Here is a 20,795-nt window from a genome sequence, read left to right as displayed (position 1 = left end):
CAAATGCTACTAAACGAAAAAAAAAGTCTATTGAGTGTCGAAGAAGTAAAATAATTGAATAGTAGTAGTAGTAATTCCTAAGGTTCTTCCTTATGGTGTGCATTCGAGGTCCTGCCTAGTCGTCTATGTTGCAATAGCCCCAGTGTCTTCTTTGTTTCTTCCCTCTTATGCGTTGTATGCTCCATTTTTGTTTATTTGTATGGTATGAAATACTTATGAATTACTACCTCTTAATTGGCAAAGATGGGGATTCAGAGCGCAACTTATGAGTTTACATAACGCAATAGGTTTTATGCAGATCCTGCATATATTTAAAAATTTATTAAATATTTATAAATATTTGACTATGAATCAATATTGCTATTGCATATTTGCTCTAGAAATTACCGTAAATTTCAAACTCTAGATTAGCCTCTATTTCAAAGCTAATGTGCTATAACATAATCATGGGGATGAGACTAACAAGACGTGTCACATGTGACATAGTAGTGGGTTTATGGATCTTTTTCGAGATGATATGAATGTTAAGGACTTTGGAATAACAATTCATTGCCTATCTTGATGTAACTATCCAATCGGTCGTTTTGAGTATTACAGGCCCGTTTCCCCATTTACTACTCAATTTATGCTTCACAGTCGTTTTAAGACTTACCGGGTTAGTTGGTTCGGGTCCGGAAGGAATTCGGAGTGAAATGAAACACTTAGTCTCATAATTAAAAAATTAAGTTAGAAAAGTGGACCGGATATGGACCTATATATAAACGACCTCGAATTCGAATTCTGATAATTTCAATAGCCCCGTATGGTGATTTTGGATTTAGGAGCGTGTCCGAAAGAATTTTTAGAGGTCCATAGAGGAATTAGACTTGAAATGCCGAAAGTTGAATTTTTGAGAAGTTTAACCGATGGGTTGACTTTTTGATATCGGAGTCGAAATCCGATTTTGAAAATTTTAATAGGTATGTTATATCATTTATGACTTGTGTGCAAAATTTGAGGTCAATCGGACGTGATTTGATAGGTTTCGGCGTTATTTGTAGAAATTAAAAATTTTAAAGTTCAATAGGCTTGAATTGGGGTGTAATTCATAATTTTAGCGTTGTTTGAGGTGATTTGAGGATTGGACTAAGTTCGTATGATATTTTAGGACTTGTTGGTATATTTGGTTGAGGTCCCGATGGCCTCGGGTGAGTTTCGGATGGTTAACGGATCAAAAATATTGAACTACAACAGCTGCTGCAATTTCCTTTTGTTGGAAATTTCTTCTGCCAGATTCGAGCCTAGAAATCTCTCAAAATCAAGCCCAGAATCCATCAGAATCGAGCCAAGATCGAGCCCAGGGTCGAGGGCCACGATCGAGCCCAGGGTCAAGGGCCACGGTCGAAGGCAGGGTCAAAGCCACGATCGAGGCCCAGGATCAAGGGCCAGGATCGAAGGCCAAGATCGAGGCAGATCCGAGGTTGTCTTGGTAGAATTATAAAAATAGGGACTTCGTCCCATTCGCCATTTTTGATAAATTGGAGCTTGAATAGAGGAGATTTTTGATATATTTTTAAAGAAAACTTGAGGTAAGTCCCTTGTGATCATTTCTACTCCATAATATTGAATTATTATCGAATAATCCGACTAGATTACATGATTTTGAGGTGTAAATCGGAGATTGGAACTTAGAAATTTGGAAATAAGATTTGTAGATTTGAGGGTCGAGTTGAGGTCAGAATTTGGTAAAATTGGTATGGGTAGACTCGTGGTTGAATAGACTTTCAGATTTTATAACTTTTGTCGAGTTCCGAGACGTGGGCCCCACAAACGATTTTTGAGCTAAAATTCGGATTTTTATGAAAAATTAGCATTTTCTTATGGAATTAATTCCAATAAATTTTATTGATTGAAAAGAATTATTTGTGACTAGATTCGAGGCATTTAGCGGCCGATTTGCGAGGCAAAGGCATAGCAGAGTAAAGAATTTCACGCTCTGAGGTAAGTAACAGTTTTAAATCTGGTTCTGAAGGTATTAAACCCCGAATTTTGGTATCATGTGATTATTTTGGAGGTGACGCACATGCTAGGTGATAGGCGTGTGGGCGTGCACCGAGGAGATTGTGACTTGGTCCGTCCCGAAAAACTGTAAAGTTAAAATAATTTGTTGTTAGCTATATGCTCTCTATGTGTTGATAAACTTTGACCGTAAAACATGTTAGAAATCATACTTAGGCTATGTGATAGTACTGTTGGGACCCACAGAGGTCGCGTACTTGTTGAATTGCCTGCTAAATGCTATATGTACTCAGCCTCAGCTTTTACTTGCACATTTTATCTCACTCTGTGTTGTTATTATTGATACATCATATCTTTGTTGTTTGGGCTGATTTCATGATTATTAAGAGCCCGAGAGACTGAAGAGATTTATGACTGAGCGAGGCCAAGGGCCTGATTGTGAGATATTGATACTATAGCACGTGAGTTGGCCGTGAAGATCCTTATATTATACTATAGCATGTGAGTTGGTCGTGCAACACGTGAGTTAGCCGTGCAACACGTGAGTTGGCCGTGCGGATCCTTATATTATACTATAGCACGTGAGTTGACCGTGCGGATCCAGATAGTTATATTATGGCACGTGAGTTGTCCGTACAATACGTGAGTTGTCCGTGCATATTATAGCGCTTGGGCTATAGGAGTCCCTCCTGAGTCTATACACCCCCAGTGAGCGCGGGTACCCATTGGGAGTGAGTGATGAGGGTTGGGAGCCCAGTGAGTGATGAGGGTTGAGAGCCCAGTGAGTGATTGTTGTCCTCAGAGGTTGTACTTGATTTTCATTTGTTATTGCACTTAATTGCTATCTGTCATTATTGTGAAATCTCTGAAAGATTTTTTATCTACGGATTACATGAACAGGAACTGTATAGAAATTGATTTGACATTAAACTGCCAATTTGATAGCATATCTATTCTTTGCTGGAATTACTGGAAATGAACCATAACTGTGTAGTTCGTTTCTATCTTCAGTTCCTTATTTATTATTGTTACTTGCTAAGTTGGTTGTACTCATACTACACCCTGCACTTCGTGTGCAGATTCAGGTATTCCCGGACATAGAGGGTGTTGATCCTTTCGCGCAGTTGATTTTCAGGAGATTTTGAGGTAGTTCCCGTGTTCCGCAGAACTTGTCTCTCCTTCTCTATCTCCTTGTTTACTGTATTTGGTCTCAAACTATTATATACCATATTTTTCAGACTTGCATTCATATTAGATACACATGTACTAAGTGACACCGAATTTTGGGAGTATTTATATTTGTACTTGTGAGATTTCCTTCCGCTGAAATTAATCATTATGTTTTCGTATTTAAAAGATATGTGGTTTATTGAGATTGTCGGCTTGCCTAGTATTGAGATAGGCGCCATCACGACGGGCTAGATTTTGGGTCGTGACACTTGTACCCAAGGTCGTTTGGTACGAGGGATAAGGTGGGATAAGATGTGAGATTAAATTTATTCGGTTGACAGTATAAATTTATCCTAGTATTATAATCTCGGAATTATAATTCCGAGATAATTTAATTCGCGTACCAAACGATCCCCAAGTCTTCAAGTTGGGAAGTCGATTGTACTGGTATAACCGAGGAGGATTAAGTTAGTGTTTGGATATATATATTTGGTTGAAACTTAAAAAATTAAAGGTATGTTGAAAAGTAATTTTTGAAAGTTTAAATTGTGTTTACACGTGTTGTAGTTTTGTAAATGGAAGATTTTTTTTTACCTAATTTTTGAAACTTGGATTTTTTTTTTATTGATCAAATTTTATGAACAAATAATATTTTTTACTTGTTTTGTTAAAAAATAGGGAAAATATATGTCCAAACGAGCGCACGCTCAAGCCCCGTCTCATTCTGTCTCCGCACTCTCCGCTTACCGCTTGTTTACTCTCTCTTTCTCTTTTCTTTAAGACAAAAGCACAAAACAAAAAACAACAAATCAACAAATGCCATCTACTTCAATGTCGGGAACCATTTAACTAATGGTCCAGATCCTTCCACTTTTCACAATTTCCTTGGCTACACAATAACAATAATAATTAAATAAAAAAAGAGTAGTATGATGCATAAAGTAATCACGCAGAATCCGAAGAGGGATCGGACATATAATATAGAGAGCCTACCCTAACACAAATTAATGTTTGACAAGAGTGGATTATTCTAGTGGAGAACACCCTCCACTTCCAACTAAGAAGTTGTGAGTTCGAGTCAACCCAAGAATAATATGAGGAGTTTTTGAAGAGAGATAATCGAGTATTTATCGAAATCAGCCTCTCAATCTCAGGATAGAGATAATGTATGCATATAAACTACTTGCCCTACACCACACTAGTAGAAGTATAATGGTTTGTTGTGTAACACGACGAATCCGTAACCCACAGGTGATAGAGACAATTTCACAATGACCTAAGACCACTCAGGGAAAGATACAGCCTCTAATTGGCCCACGTGTTGATCATCCACCACATCTCATTTTAAAAAAAATAAAGAAAAAGTGAGAAAATGCAGTTTAAAAAGAGAGAGACACTTGTCGACTCTACCAAGCCTTAAAGCTAGCGAAAGAAGAAGGGATCGACACGCTTGCTCTATTTCTCTCTCTTTCCTTCTGTCAAAAAAAGGTAAATTTCTGTTTCTTACTGTTATTTTTCTCTTCATTTTTTCACGTTCTTCTTTTGTCTGTTTCTGCTAAGAACAAGCTTAATAAAAATTAAAAGCTACTTCTTCATTATTTCTGATTTTGATTAATTTCTTATACTAGAATGTTTTTGTAGTAATTGGGTGTTCTTATCTCTTTTGCTGGGCGTCTCCTGAAGTTCCTTTTTTTTTGGGTTTTAAATGAGCTTGCTTTTTCACATATTAATAAAGTTCAAAACTATTTCTAGATTATTTTCTGATTTTGATTAAAATTTTAAACTAGAATGCTCTTGTAGTAATTGGGTATTCTTGACAAAAAGTTAGCTCATTTTTGGATTTAAATGAGCTTGCTTTTTCACATATTCTATTGTTTGTTTTGCTAAGAATTACCTAATAAAGATCAAACATTTTTTTCTTGATCTTGTTTTGATTTTGATTTGTTTTTCAGATTATAGAGGTGTTGTAGTAATGGGTATTCGTTTTTGGGCATTTCTTCAAAATTGTTTTTGGCTCATTTTTGGATTTTTTACATCTTTTGTCTTTGTTTGCTAATATTCTTTTGTCTGATACTGCTAACAGCAATCCTAATAAAGATCAAGCCTTTTTACTTTTGAAAAAATAACAATAAAGATCAAACCTTTTGCTCGATTATCTTTTGGTTTTGATTTGTTTTTGAAATTTAGAACGACGTACTACTGTAGTTAGTATTATTAATTTCACTGATTGAGTTTTTCTTTTTGGATTCAAAATGAGTTTGAAGAAGGCTTATAAATCAAAATTCTTGGTTGTGATAATATATATGCTGTTTGTTTTAATTATGGAGTGTTTTTCATTTATAGCTGATATTGGATGAATGAGTTTGAGATTGAAGTTGATTCTTTAATCAACTTTTGACCTTGAACCGTGATCTGTACATATAGCTCTATTTTCTTTACTGCTACTTTTCAGTTTTTTCAAAGCTATAGTGAAGTAAGAATATAAAGGTTGCATCTTTCTTTGTTTTACTTCAATTTGGCAATGGATTTTGTGTTTGAATTTGGATTTCTAATAACTCCATATAAAGCTTTGATAATGAAACATAAGTCTCAATATTTTGGTTTTCTTATTATCTTGTTGTTATTACTTTGTTGCTACTACTTTCTTTTCATCTTTCCTTGAGTTGGAGTCTATCGAAAATAGCTCTAAACTCAAGGTAGGGTAACGTCTGCGTACACACTGTCCTCTCCAGATTACATGTGAGGATTATACTGGTTTTTTTTTGTTGTTGTTGTTGTAAGTCTTGAAATTTTGGGAGATTTGCGCCATTCAAATCTAATAATGTTGATAAGTAATGTTGTTATTACTGAACTTTTGATCAGATTTCAGATCTTACATGAACTTCAAGAACTTTGCTGACACGCCACAGACAGAGAGCAACAGTGGGATGTCGATGGGAAGTGGTAATTTTCCTTTGGCAAGACAATATTCCGTATACTCGTTAACTTTTGATGAGCTCCAGAGTACTTGTGGACTTGGAAAAGATCTCGGATCAATGAATTTGGAGGACTTGTTGAAGAACATTTGGACAGCTGAAGAGTCTCAAGTTGTAGCATCTTCTGCTGGTGTTGGAAATTTGCAAAGAGAAGGTTCTTTAACACTACCTCGGACGCTTAGTCAGAAAACTGTAGATGAATTGTGGAGAGATTTCCAGAAAGAAACAACAGTTAGTTCTAAAGATGTAAGTGGTACGGAATGGCCAAATCTTGGACAGAGTCAATCTACATTGGGTGAAATGACATTGGAGGAGTTTTTGGTTAGAGCAGGAGTGGTCCGAGAAGATATGCAACCAACTGGAAGCACGAATGATGTTAGGTTTACCGGTGGTATAAGTCAACCTAGTACTAACAACAATGGTCTGAATATAGCTTTTCAGCAACCTACTCAAAATCCTGGACTGTTCAGTAATCAATTTGAAGAGAAAAACATGTTGAATGTGGTTAGTGCCACATCTTCACAACAAAAACCGAATGTGGCCTTTGCATCTCCTATGCAATTAGGGAAGAATGGCCAACTGGCTAGCACGGCTGCTAGGGAACCTGTTGTCAGCATGTTGAGTCCTTCTGTAAATACTAGTACTATTGTTCAAGGCAGTGTTATGCAGGGTGGTGTTAAAGGCTTGGCCGGATTGCATAATGGAGTTGCACTAGCAAAACGAGGATCGCCTGGAAATCAACTGTCACGGGACATGATTGCTAAGAAGGATCAGGATACATCATCTCTTTCACCTTCACCTTATGCATTTGGTGAAGGCGGAAGAGGGAGGAGATCATGCAATTCTTTGGAAAAAGTTGTGGAAAGAAGACGTAAGAGGATGATTAAGAACAGAGAATCCGCAGCTAGATCAAGGGCTCGGAAGCAGGTGAACTCATATGTTGATATTCTATATGTTGAGTTACTTCAAATTATCTTTTTGTTTGTGCTGTTGTACAATGAAACTAACTCGTGCAGCTGATGGAAACATCCATTGGTAGTTCAGCATTCAACAATTTTCATGTCAAGAAGATAATCATAACATTTCCCCGGAAAAATGTGAATAATAAAGAACTTGACAAAGGGATTCATTATCTATTAACATTATGAAGCAAGTAAGTTTGCAGGTTGACTTGTGGGAAGTGCATATGCTCTTCACTAAAGCTTTAGAATCTTTAATCTTAAATATAACTGGTGGAACTTTGGGACTGAGGGAGATATTGGTAGAATCGTGTTTATACATTTAGGTTTTGAATGAATTAACTCTGTAATGACACTTCGATATGACAGGCGTACACTCTAGAGTTGGAAGCTGAGGTGGAGAAGCTTAAAGAAATAAACGAAGAGTTGCAGAAAAAACAGGTATATTGACAATTGTTCAAATTTACAGCACCTACACTAAAGTTACTGTAATAACTGCTGTTTTTTCAATGTTTCGTGTAGGCTGAATTTATCGAGATGCAGAAAGATCAGGTACTAACCTCTTTTACAACTACATGTACCTCTTGCTGGATTCGATAACTACCTACCTTTCCTGCTTAATTATGGACTAGATACAGCAATCGTAAGTTAAACAAATATGAACCATAGGGTAACAACAACAACAACAAACCCAGTGTAGTTTTACAAGTGGGGTTTGGGGAGGGTAGTGCGTACGCAGACCTTACCCCTACCTTTAAGAAGGCAGAAAGATTGTTTCCCGTAGACCCTCGGCTCAGGAAAGATAAAAGAAAGGGGCAACAACAAGCAAACCAATCGGAAAACCAAAGTGAAAATACCAGAAAAGCACTAAGTAATGCAATCAATGAACCATAGGGTAAGCTAGTGAAATGAATCCTATAGTACATAACTTAACAGTCAATCATGTTACCTGAGTTGAATGGCGTGATCATACATTCTTGTGAAAATGCATCACCTGTTAAGATGTCACAATTTTAAAAGTGAATGTGCGTTCTATGCGACGGAGTGAGAGTGATGCATGTGATTCAGTTAAACTTGATTGCTTGTTTAAATGCCCCTGGTCATCTTGTTAACTATTCTGTTCTATCAAATCACAGTTAATGGAAAAGATGAATATGCCGTGGGGAAATAAGTTAAGATGCTTGAGAAGGACACTAACAGGACCTTGGTAGACCTCCAGCGGTGCCAAATCCAGTGTACAACCTCAGAAAAATAGTTAGATCCACGGAAGGAGTTATAATATGTGATATTATGATCTGATTCAGATCTTATTTCATCATATTGTTGATAGCTATATGTATATATATAAGTGATTGTGGCTTGTCCTACTGTATGTATTATTGTGTAAATGAGCTTCTTGCATAAAGTTTCTGCTTTTTGTTTGAATTACATTAGATGCAAGGTGCAAAACAGAATGTAGTTAGATTATCACATGAACCAGGTAATTAACATATCTGGGATACCCAATCCCTCTACTGAAGTAAAGATATAACACAAGGATAAAAGTCTTTCTGGAACATTACATTTTCTTGTTTTCCATGTACAATCAAACCTTCTCTAATATTCTTTTAGAGAACATATAAAATAAGATAACATGAAAAAGTAAAACTTGTAACATCACCTCAGTTTTTCTGCATTATATATCACTTTGTAGCAAGAAGGGATACCCAATCCCTCTTCTCCTAGAAGGAAATATGACAAAGAGAAGACTAATAACAAATCCAATCACCAATGGAACAGTATTTATGACCTTTCTTGGAACAACAAAATGATAACAGTGAAGCACATCATTGTGTGATGCTGCAAAGGTAAGGAAAGCAATCAATGAAAGTGATGCATGAAAAATATCAGACCATCTAAGTCTATAATCTCTTGGCACACAAGGCTTAATCCTTCTTCCATTGAAAGTCCAAATGCCACTGAATGTTGCCACCCCATAGTGTAGTCTCCCTCTTGCTGATTTAAAGCTGTCAGTGAAAGAGAAAAACACGCAAGAAATAGCCGATAGGATCAAGAAAATCCCTGTTATATATTGCTCAAACTTGTTGCATTGGCCATCACTGGTTAGTATGGGTGCAAAAATGGTGAAGGCAAGGATTGTGACAGTGGGTAAGAGAACGTTGAGGCGAGCCGTACCACTTAGGATTGTGTTGATGATGAAAATGAAGTTGGAATCCTTTTCTTCTTCATCATAATCTGGGAGATAGAAGTCATTCTCAGGTTCATCTATTTCAACCAAATGTTGGTACATATTGTTGTTGTTCTCCATCTTCAATTGGTGGGGTTGTTAAAATCTGAAGGTAGTCTCAACATTATATCAAAAGCTTATCTTAGATAATGGTCTTGAATAACTAACTTGTGTAAAAGGAAAAGGAAAAAGACAGAATGGTGTTGAAAGAGGTTCTTGCTGAGATTTAAGGAAAAAGCTTATTCCATTTCTTCTCATTGTTTACTTCCTTTAGATCAAACTCTAGGAAAGGTATCACTAAGGGGTGAAGCTTCTTTTTGTTGTAGGGGAGAACAAGAATCAACGTGGTTTCTCTTCTTTTGGGTTATACTTACTCTGTCCCTTTTTAATTGTCGTTTCAGCTTTTTTCGCGTCCCTTAAGGAAATGATAAATACTCCCTCCGTTCCAATTTATGTGAACCTGTTTGACTAAGTACGGAGTATAAGAAAAAATGAAGACTTTTTGAATTTGTGGTCCTAAACAAGTCAAAAAGGGGCCCAGAATATTTGTGTGGTTATAAAAGGTTCTCATTAAAGTTAGAATTGTAAATTTAAGCTAAATTGTTACCAAATTTAGAAAGGGGTCATTCTTTTTGGAACGGACCAAAAAGAAAATAGGTTCACATAAACTGGAACAGAGGGAGTACAAGGTATAATTTACAAAGTATTAAATAATTAACAAATATAGTCATAAATTCGTAAAGCTTCAACAAAAAATTAATTGGCAAGGAAATGTACGCAAGCGCCCGTGGCCTAATGGATAAGGCGTCTGACTTCTAATCAGGCGATTGTGGGTTCGAGTCCCACCGGGCGTGTTGGATTACTTTTTCCTAGTTATTTTTTGGTTTAATGTTGCCAAGCAAATCCTTTGTCTTAATTTTGTTAACAATTGTTAGTTGAGAGTTAACTTGGAAACTGTATTACAGCTGACTGAGACAGTCTTAATTTAAGGTGTTGGATTCACTATTAAAAGCTGATTGAGTTGGCTTTTATCCTTCTAGTATAATTTACCATACATCAGTTTATTTACAAATGCGTGATCTATGCTAGGTTGTTTTCTCTTGTTTTTGATTTATAAGTTTTCAACGCAGTTGCACACTTTTAGGCATGATCAAGAGCCCGTTTAGATCGTCTTTAAAAAAAAAAAATGACTTTTAAGCCGAAAAGCAATAAATTGGGGTTGCTTTTGACTTGTTTTAAGCAATTTTTTTAACTTATTTAAAACATTTTTTAATTTTGCCAAACACTGAAAATAGCTAAAAAGAACTTAAAAGCTGATTTGACCGGCTTAAAAACCAATCCAAACACCCTCGAAATCGTTCAATAGGACTCGAGACTCCTAATCTATCGCATTACAATCCCACAACAAATCAAGAAATGAGTAATACCACCGAAGCCAATCTTTGTTCTAAGTGATGTATTAATCCAAGAAAATGTCCGTAACATGAATAAAGGATGGTGCACAAATAATTCCCTCAACACAGACAAATCTTTGTACTTACAACCCCTCCAGATCCCTCATGAGCAGGGCTCCAGGTGACAAAAGTATAGTTGACAAGAACCTCCCTTATTTTCTTTTTTCGTATTGTCGTCTTCTTTACTTGGGCAGGAGAGGGTATAGATGAAAGATGAAAAAATAGTTGTGTGAGGTTATTCTTTCAAGTTTTCAACGCAGTCGTCTTACATATGGGACAGATATTCTTCAGCAATAACCACTGCTTAATGCAATTAGTGTGGAATTCATGCCCACAATCCAACATGCCAATGATATCTCCATCTGTGTATTCCTCCTGATTAACAGAACAAGAAATAGAACAAACTTTAGCTAACAAATCTGCCAAAAAGTAATACTATCAGGTATGTAAAAACATTAGATAAGATTCTTACCTGACATATACAGCACGGCTCCAAGTTTGATGAGGACCGTCCATATACAGACTCGTGCTTCCGCTGTTTCATATGGACCGAAATGGTTTCTTCACTCAAGCCTGTGTTTACATTTCCTATACGTTCTTCCAATGCCAATAACTCCTAATATAGACGAAGCAATCAGTGAGACCCGCATCTCAAAATTTAGTGACAGCAAAAATGAAATACATTACCTCATAGGACATGTTATCAACATCGAGCCTCAAGTCTCTATGCCTATCATGGAACTCAGCAGCTCCATTGATAAAAGGATCAACCAACATATAATCCTAAGAAACGAAAGAAATGCGAAAAATTTACATAAGAAATGTCCACAAAAGTCACCAAAAACTACATTTACTAATAAGAAATCAACACATAAAGTGGCCAAGCAAAATTGAGTTGTTCTATTGGGACTCATTAACATGTTCATCAGTTGGGTCCAAGTAATGAGCACATTTATGATGTAGGGTTGGAATTAGACTGTCCAATGAAAATTGTTCTTATAACAACAACACAAGAAGTTAGAAGCTTCATGATAAAAAACCAGTTGAAATTTGATATTGTCACGAAGACAAACAAAATAACTGGCTCCCAACACTTAAAACCTCGTGGTAGGACAATCGAAAAAATAAAGTTGGAATACTACAAGATGAAAATGCGCACAATATTATCCATCCAAATTGCAATCAGACAACTAAAACTAACCCTATCAAAAATTTAAAAAGAAGAAAAATCAGGTAAATAGTCCTTTTCCCCGATCCAGGCAATCATGTTTACCATGCAAGGCAATATAATTTCCCTACTTTTCTTACTAAGCTAACATAGCGCAGCTTACAAAAGTATCAGGATAATGCAAATATTTTCAAGTTTACAGGGATCTACAGAAGAATTAAAAGTATATCTATTACAATATATAAATAACAAGCTGCAACTCATTTCTGCTACTTTATTCAATAGATTATTTAAAGGATTGAAATAAAACCTCTGATCGAAAGTTTTCGACCCTCCGCATGGCATTCAGGACTTGACGAATCTGTTGGACATAAGTAGGCAAGATTAATCAGCATTGACAATGTCTCCAATCCAGAAGAAAATTATTGGCGGGTGTAAAGTATCTCATAATCAAGACACATATAAACAACAAACAAAGCAGCTGCATAAGTGATCAAGAAAGTAAACAGAAATATCCTTCTACGACACCATTATAAGATCCCATGATGCTGATTGTCGAGGAAACTTACTCTTTGCATGTGTTCTTAGAATATGTACATTTTGGGGCCAGCATAAAATCCCCCAATCCTAAATAATATGAGTGAACCAGATCGGAGAAAAATAACCGAATATCCAACTGGAAATAAAGCTATTAACCAAAGCAATAAAAAAGAGTTGTCTTGAGGAGGACAAAATAGCAAATGAGAGCAAATATCTTTACATTCACCATGCCAGATACAAGACAGCAAAGTTCAGATACCTACACGGACAGTCAAAATACAACAGCTTTAGATATTATTGTGAAAAGTAAACCCCATACCAGCCTGTGTCGACCCTCAACGTCAGCAGCTAAAGCACGCCAACCATCCACATCATCACCTCGATCAACCATCAAACTTGCTCTACGACGTGGCTGACGGTTACCACGGCTACTAGATCGGGAGGACATCACTGGATCCTCTGAGGAAGGAGCCGAAGGCAGCAGAGAAAAATGACCTCTCTGGCTTCCAGACTCAGGCTCAACTGGTGGGAAGAGAATCCAAGGAGCAAATTCTGGTAATGTATGATGGCTGGTAGTTGCTGAGTTCTGATTAGTCCACGCAGTATGAGCATTGTGTCCGCTTGGACCAGGACCAACTGCAGAACTAGGACTGTTTCTAGAAGAGCTTGCATTTGCAGTAGCTAAGCTCCAGTTTGTGGGGTCAAGTACCATATTTCTCGTCTCAGGAACAGGAAAAAATGGATGGGAGTCTCCACTATTTCTGATAGTACTGAAGTTAGCTTCATCCCCCGATGCAACACATCTATCTCTAGAAATCACTGATGAACTACCACCTCGTGAACTAGGAGATACATCCCATGGAGGTGAGTGCAAGCCTCTTGAAGGACCAGGAGCATGCATCATGTGAGACTGGCTTCCCAGGTTACCTGAATTCATTGGCAGTGAAAATGGCTGTCTCGAGTCCAAAGATCTAGTTACTGAGGCAGGTCCAGGTCGAACATGGGCGGGGCTGACACTAGAATGCCCTGCAGTAGTCCCAATTGGTGGTAAGCCAAATGTAGTGTGATCCTGATTCGCAGGATTTGCTCTAACACAAAAATTTCTTGCAGAGCTTTCTGCAACTCCACCAGCACTTAAAGGAGGAAATATATCAGAAGCAGATATACTTGTACCAACCCCATTTCTTGGATTAAGATTTTCCAGATAACCAGCATTCTGCATATTTGCAGCAGGGGATGATATGTTTAAGCTGCTAGAAGCATTATAATGACTAGGATGGTTATCCTGTACAATGTTCTCATGTCCTGCATTGGAGCTTGAACTTCCACCTATAAAAGGCTGTCCCGAGCTGCCTTCAAGGACCTTGCGCTTGCAGGATAAACCCCAATTATCCATAGACGAACCTGATATATTACTGGTCCCTGCCAAATAACCAGAACTACCTGAAGAGGTACCACTGTCATCAGATGCACCAAAAGCCGGAGGACACTCCGCTTCTGACCTGTCAGATTTGTAAACAATTGAAGGTACACTTGTTCGCATCACCATCCGACCATCATCGTTATTGTATCTACCACTTAAATTAGCATTTCCTGTACTATGATCCGAGGCAAGGCTTGATGATATACTAGGAGGCCTGCCCATAAGACGATTGCCACCATAACCACGTGTAGGAAAGACATTAGAAGGTTCCAATTGCCATTCGGACCTTGAATTTGTCATAGCATAATCATTAGATGAAGAAGGCCAACCTTGTCCTCTTTTTAAGTCACTGCCACGTATGCGGTCATGCAAATTAGCGGTGGAGCTGGACTCACCTTGATTCCAGTTACTAAAACTTTGAGCATTATAGTTAACACCATTAGCATAACTAGGATTTCCTCCAGCGGAAGGAAGCATGGAATTTGACAATCGATTCTCTACTGGATTCAGAAAGCTATCCCAAGGAGCTGTCTGATCCATGGAAGCATTATTAGAAATCAATCCCTGATTAAGATCAATAGTCTCTCTGGAAAGGAATCCAAGATACTTCTGTCCCCTTGCATGTGAGCCAATTTTGAGAAACGCAAGGTCCTTAAGAGCACCAGTGAAGGAGTTCTCTAAAAGATCTACATTTAAAGAAGTTGAGAGAGGAAAAAGGTTACAACAGAATCTATTTTCCGATATTTAGTAGAAACTAAAACGTTAAACGACAAGTACAAAGCTGATTGCTCATGCCTGAGATAGCAATCATGAACAATTTTCAGTATTCTAATAAAAAATAACAAAAAAGTAGAATATCCATGCCTTCTGTTAAGGATGGAGAAGTATATCAATATCCAGATAAAAGATTAATATAAAAAAATTGTCAGACAATAAAATATGTAACAATCAACTACCTCAATCCGAAATTAGTTGGAGTGGACTATAGGTAACCTTTATATGCCTTACCACTCTATTCAAGTTCATTTTCCCTCAAATACTAAGATAGGAGTATTTTTTTTAACACAAAATAAGGGTTCTATTCATTTCACACTTATAACATACAAGTCATAAAATGTGGTGCAGTAAATATATATTAGCTTTGGAACTATCACCAAAACCCAACAACTTTGACCAATAAAAGTCAAATTCTCGGTACCACCGAACGGAGTTATAGAAGCAATTGAAAACTCAAAAACTCCGACACAAAATCGTTCAATCAAAACACAAAAGAACAAAATTATTAGTAATAGAAGTATTTGAACTCAGTAGAATTACAGATCCTAATTTAAAAAAAAAAAAATTGCAAAAACTAAGAAAAGCACCAGTACATTCAAGGGGGGAAAACGTAAAAAGGAAAAAGGAACTTAGATAATTATCGGAAGCTGGAATTTAGATTACATATATATATATATATATATATATATATATATATATATATATATATATATATATATATATATATATATATATATATGTTTGAGCAATTCAGTAAAGGGGCCAATAAGAAAACCTGAGAATCAAATGGAGAAGATGATCGGTTAAGTGACCAAATTTTCTGGACCGAAACTCGGGTTTGCTCAGATTATTGAAGAGGGTTTTGTGATGGTGCAAGGAAATAGACAAGTACAGACCGCTCCAGAATATGGATAGATGAGGTGTGTGTGTGTGTGTGTGTGTTGGTGCCTGTGCATAGGTGTGCCTTTCAGACAAAGAACAGAGGGCCAAACAGAATTTGTTACCTATTGTATAGTTTTCATATTGTTATTTTAAATATATTTATTTTATTTTATTATATTGTTAAATTTGTTATTATGTAACCATGAAAATTCTTATTTTGTCCTTCTTTAAATAATTTTATTTTACTTTTTATCATATTTTTTTATATAATAAATTTATCCTATACATACTCTTTTAATAATATTATAAATTTATTTTTTCATATTGCTAGTGAATGACATCATGAAACGACGACAAATGATACAATCTATGTAAATGTTATATTCAACAAAATAATATAATACAATATAACACAATACAATACAATACGATAAATTATGAAACGATACGTAACAACCATCCAAACAAGTTGTAAACAGTGATACTTGTGTAGTTTTAAAAAGAAACATATTATGAGATTATATTTATCATCTTCAAGTTATTTACACTGGTACGATAAAATAATTTTTATTATTTTTATGCCATTCAAGTGAACAAATTGTAAGAAATTTATAAATTGTCAGCACAGAAAGTTGGAATTGTTTTGATACTTGGGATTTTCCATTAAAAACAACTAACGTAATTAATATATATTCTTACATAATATCGTGAAAAATCTAATACAATATATATTGAAAATCTATTTGGTTATTTTTATACTTCTTATAAATATTATATCATGTATATATCATTCATTGAACTTGAAATACAATTTTCAAAAGTAAGAGAAAAACACTACAAAGTCCGCATCAAGAATTAATGATAATGGAAAAAGAATATATATAGCAAAATTAACTCACCTCAATTTGTATATAATGCTCCTCTAAATTTTATAAAGACCTTGTTTGGTGCAACCATTTGTTACAAATAATTTCCTTTAAATGTTTGCTCAAATTTGTCTATTTGTTTGCTAAGAGATAGCTAGTAGTCTGGGGTAGAGGTAGAGTACTACTTACGGGTTCGAACGACCCCAGTAACTTTTGCTTAGATTTTATATTTGTATTAAAAAAATTAGTAAATGTGTATAACTATTTAACTGAATTAAGACGTATTATGATACGCTCAGAACTCATAAACTTCAAATTATGGCTCCGCTTCTACTACTAGCTCAAATTTAGAAAGCTAAAGAATTAGTCCTATGTGAAGTTTATGAGCAGTATTCGTATGAAAATCATATACTGTAAACATTTAGTTTTTTTTACTTATTAATATAAGAGGGAAAATACTATGTTTCATTTTACAAAGGGGAGCAAAGCTTAAAGAAAAATAAATAAATTGGTTTATATATATCGTTTAAGGCGGACTATAATGTATATACATTGCTTAATAACAGTGTATAACATATGTTAGACTAAGCACTACGCACTTAGGACCTTATTCAATTAGGATGTGTTGAGTTAATATCGAGGTGCCCAAACGACTTCCAATAAGAGTATTTAGAGTCACCAACGGCCTGTTATTGTTGATGTATGATCATGTTCAAAAACTAATGAAATATTTTGAAATAATAGACCATGAAATATATAAAGCATGACATAAAAATCAAATGAAAGCTTTTTAATTACAGAAAATTGACTCATCATTAAAGTAATGTTTCCACACGAACAATTTTTATATTTTAAAGTTTCTACAATATCTTTATTTGACTATTAGATTGACTTTGAAGTTAAGGAGGATTCTTTATCCCGATTTAAAGGAGTTATTGTTTCCTAAATTCAAAATGTTAAAGGGGGTTAAATTGTATAGAGTAAAATATGATATGACACGTGACTCACTAAAAGTAGGACACGTGGAATCCGAGATGGGATGGCTGAGGACCGAGCGCAGCCACTCTGCTTGTCACCGGAAAGGATAACGTTCATGAAAGTGTATTGAATACTCTGCGCCCGGTGGCATTTACTAAGAAATATTCTGCATCATTAAGAGCGACGGTCTGTTACAGAGAATTTGGCATTTATATTCACCGTTACATCTTCATCAATGATCCTCATAATTGGCACTAAAGGAGGGCACGATCTTAGGACCTCTTTCTCTAGGCATAGTTATAAATAGTGAGCTCAGTTACCATTATAAAGTACACGAATTTTCGGGCAAAAACATATACAATATTCTATACAGAATTTTATACAATTTTATTTTCTTTCCTTTTGATCTCATCATTGCTGTGTTCGAAAAACGTGTTCACGGAATCACCATATTTGCTATTTCATCTACATTCTAAGGCCAAGTATTTGTGTATTTTTTCGATTATTATATTATTTCAGGATCAAATTAGTTCACTTGTCTAAAAATCACACATAAATTCAACTGTACCGTTTTACGGGTAAATATTTTGGCGCCCACTGTGGGGCCTAAACAGCCGTGCAATTAAATTGATCCTTGCCTTTTTTACTAACGTGCTTTGATTATTTTGTCTTAGAAAAAATCACAAAAAATGGCAGATAACATTATTAACGATGCACGCAGCCCTGAAAATTGAAGGGATTAGCCTCATTTCAAGGATTCAATTAGTGACACCCGCAATGAGGAGAATTGCGCCACATCGATGCATGACAGGCGATACCCTCGGCGGGTTCGGGAGATAACTCCCGATGATGCTGACGAGGAGCAAGTAGCGGATGATGTGAGGATCCTGCAAGAGAAACAAGCAATCATCCTAGGCCATCTCACGCGGCAGGATCAGGTTATGACGGAACTGAAGCAGGCGCTATCAGATGCTTCGAATAATGCAAACAGACGCGTTCCAATTCCCCCCGTTGTTCTCGCAGACCAAACAACGCAGAGAGTCGACAACAATACTCCTAGGGATGATGTTTGCTCTAATGGGGCTAGGGGGAGCAGATAAGGTCTTAACAACGAGAACGGTTCATTCAAAGATGAGCTTTTACGGTTAATAAGGGAAGTAAACGCCCGCATGGATCAAATTCTAGGCGCACTACCAGTATTGAAAGGCCCGAACTCAAAGAAGTATGTTCAATTACAGTACAAACCAAGTGCGGCACCAGAACTAATCCCGAAGTGTTTCAAAATACCTGAAGTTGCAAAGTATGATGAAACTTCAGACCCGCAGGAACGTATTACCACCTACACAACGGCAGTGAAAGGAAATGATCTAGCTCCTCACGAAATTAAATCTATGTTGCTAAAGAAATTCGGCGAAACTCTCACGAGGGGAGCCCTAATGTGGTATTCATTACTGCCCGAGCATTCCATAGATTTCTTTGAGATGCTCGCAGATTCTTTCATTAAAGCTAATGCTGGGGCCAGAAAGGTGCAAGCCCGGAAGGTTGACATATTTAGAATTGCACAAGGAGAATCAGAAATATAACAAGAGTTTGTTACCCGATTCCAGAAAGAAAAAATGTTGGTCCCGGCCGTTCCGGATGAATGGGCAGCTGAAGCATTCACCAAAATATTGAATCCAAGAAGTTCAGACTCTTCCCGAAAGCTGAAGAAGAGCCTTCTTGAGTTTCAAGCAACAACCTGTGCAGATGTTCACAACCGGTACGAGTCAATGATAAGGATAGAATATTACCAGGCCGGTTCTACATCATCGGCCAAAGGACGGAAGAAGAACAGAGAAAAATCAAAGGATGACTATGACGTGGATAGGCAGACTTCGAGGGGTCGGGTTTTGCCCTACGAGCGTACCGAAAGCCATTGCAGAAATTTCCGAGAAGCAAATAAGTTCACCGTTAACGGAGGGACTGATCGTAGTCGAAACAATAAATCACTTCAAGATAAACAAACGTCAGGGTCTCGAGATCTTTCTTATCCCCGGTTATCAGAATATAACTTCAATGTCAGTGTAGTGGAACTCATGTCAGCCATGAGGAACATTAAAGAAGCACGATTCTCGAGACCTATGATGTCGGATTCTAGCCAGAGGGATCCCAATTTATGGTGTGAATACTACGGGACGAACGGTCACCGAACAGGGGATTGCCGACATCTTCGGGATGAGGTGGCAACGCTATTGAAGAATGGTTATCTCCGAAATTTTTTGAGTGATCGAGCTAAGAACAATTAGTGTCGCAACTGAGACAACGCAGAATCTTCGAAAGCAGGATAAGAAACCCCACGCCAAACGATCAACATGATCTTTGGTGGGAACGAGACTAACGGGGTCACCTTTTCGGTGGAGAAAAAGACTAAAGTATCGATAACTCACATCAAAAGAATCCAGGAGGACGATATCACTTTCACGGAGGAAGACGCAGATGGATTGCTGTTACCATACAACGACACACTAGTAATCTCTTTAAATGTGTTAGATTTTAAAATTAAGCGTTTTCTAATGGATCCAGGAAGTTCGGCTAATATCATACAATGAAGAGTATTGGAACAAGCTAAACTCATCAGAAGCATTATTCTGGAGACAAAACTCCTCTCTGGATTCAACCTTGCGAGCGTGACTACTTGGGGAGAGATATTGTGCTCACGAACGCTGAAGGAGTAATGAAAACAACTCTTTTCGAAGTAGTGGATGGTGACATGGGATACAACATCATCTTAGGAAGGCCATGGTTACACGAGATAAAAGTTATACCCTCGACGTATCACCAATTGCTAAAGTTTCCAACGCTCGAAGGAATCAAGCAGATAAGAGGAGAATCAACCGGCAGCAAGGGAAATTAATGCAATCTCAGTTTCCAGTAGCAAAGGGAAGGAACGCACGGCATAGAAATTATAGGAATCAGCGCCTACTCCCGAGTTATAAGAGGTTATTCCAGGGGCAGAATCGTCAGAACAATATCAGGTGCCGAGATATTTCCAAGTTTCGGAAGAAACGAATGCAACGAATCCACGGCAAAGGAACTAGAGCAAATGCCATTGTTCGAAGAATTCTTAGAAAGAAAATTTCACTTGGGAACAGGACTGCACCCCGAGATCAGGTCTGGTTTTATTGAATTCCTTAAAATTAACGATGATTGTTTTGCATGGTCGCACGAGGATATGACAGGTATCCCGACGAAAATAGCCGCGCACAAACTGAGTTTGGATCCTAACGTACCACCAATACGACAGAAGAAGCGCCCTATTGCCTAGGCCAGGAATAAATTCGTCAAAGAAGATGTAACCCGCTTGCTTAAAATCGGTTCGGTCATAGAGGTAAGAAATCC

General features: G+C 36.9%; 3 protein-coding genes and 1 non-coding gene across 7 annotated transcripts; 2 read left to right on the top strand and 2 right to left on the bottom strand.

Annotated features, from left to right (window-relative positions):
• The first annotated feature begins 4,570 nt into the window (after positions 1–4,570).
• Positions 4,571–8,507, top strand: LOC107767352 (ABSCISIC ACID-INSENSITIVE 5-like protein 7). Of its 4 annotated transcripts, none has more exons than XM_016586325.2 (5): positions 4,571–4,656; positions 6,031–7,070; positions 7,472–7,543; positions 7,625–7,654; positions 8,239–8,507. In XM_016586325.2, the coding sequence occupies exons 2-5, from the start codon at positions 6,045–6,047 to the stop codon at positions 8,311–8,313; spliced, it is 1,203 nt and encodes a 400-aa protein (XP_016441811.1). In that variant the 5' UTR covers positions 4,571–4,656; positions 6,031–6,044; the 3' UTR covers positions 8,314–8,507. The 4 variants fall into 4 exon arrangements, with proteins under 4 accessions (XP_016441811.1, XP_016441812.1, XP_016441813.1 ...); XM_016586326.2 differs by lacking the exon at positions 4,571–4,656 and adding an exon at positions 4,681–5,907; XM_016586327.2 differs by lacking the exon at positions 4,571–4,656 and adding an exon at positions 4,681–5,944.
• Positions 8,508–8,777: 270 nt separating this feature from the next.
• LOC107767355 (protein DMP2-like) lies at positions 8,778–9,410 on the bottom strand. Its single transcript, XM_016586331.1, has one exon. It carries the CDS (start codon positions 9,408–9,410, stop codon positions 8,778–8,780), a length of 633 nt encoding a protein of 210 aa, XP_016441817.1.
• A 700-nt stretch (positions 9,411–10,110) lies between these two features.
• On the top strand, positions 10,111–10,183 carry TRNAR-UCU (transfer RNA arginine (anticodon UCU)). The gene has a single exon. It is a non-coding gene; the product is annotated as a tRNA-Arg (tRNA).
• A 587-nt stretch (positions 10,184–10,770) lies between these two features.
• LOC107767353 (E3 ubiquitin-protein ligase MBR2) lies at positions 10,771–14,600 on the bottom strand. The gene is given in 6 exon segments (XM_016586328.2): positions 10,771–11,158; positions 11,256–11,399; positions 11,471–11,566; positions 12,262–12,312; positions 12,811–14,499; positions 14,502–14,600. Coding segments are annotated over 6 exon segments (2,148 nt in total). The 5' UTR covers positions 14,538–14,600; the 3' UTR covers positions 10,771–11,026.
• Between the last annotated feature and the right edge of the window lie 6,195 nt (positions 14,601–20,795).

This window comes from Nicotiana tabacum, chromosome 24 (genome assembly GCF_000715075.1).
Source record: "Nicotiana tabacum cultivar K326 chromosome 24, ASM71507v2, whole genome shotgun sequence".
NCBI lineage: Eukaryota > Viridiplantae > Streptophyta > Magnoliopsida > Solanales > Solanaceae > Nicotiana > Nicotiana tabacum.
The sequence above is the reverse complement of the archived record's forward strand: the minus strand, read 5'-3'. Positions and strand labels throughout refer to the sequence as shown.

Coding starts and splice junctions, on each gene's coding strand:
- LOC107767352 (XM_016586325.2), top strand. CDS start 6,045: ATGAACTTCAAGAACTTTGCTGACACGCCACAGACAGAGAGCAACAGT. Junction 7,071..7,471: donor GATCAAGGGCTCGGAAGCAG/GTGAACTCATAT, acceptor TCGATATGACAG/GCGTACACTCTAGAGTTGGA. Junction 7,544..7,624: donor AAGAGTTGCAGAAAAAACAG/GTATATTGACAA, acceptor TGTTTCGTGTAG/GCTGAATTTATCGAGATGCA.
- LOC107767355 (XM_016586331.1), bottom strand. CDS start 9,410: ATGGAGAACAACAACAATATGTACCAACATTTGGTTGAAATAGATGAA.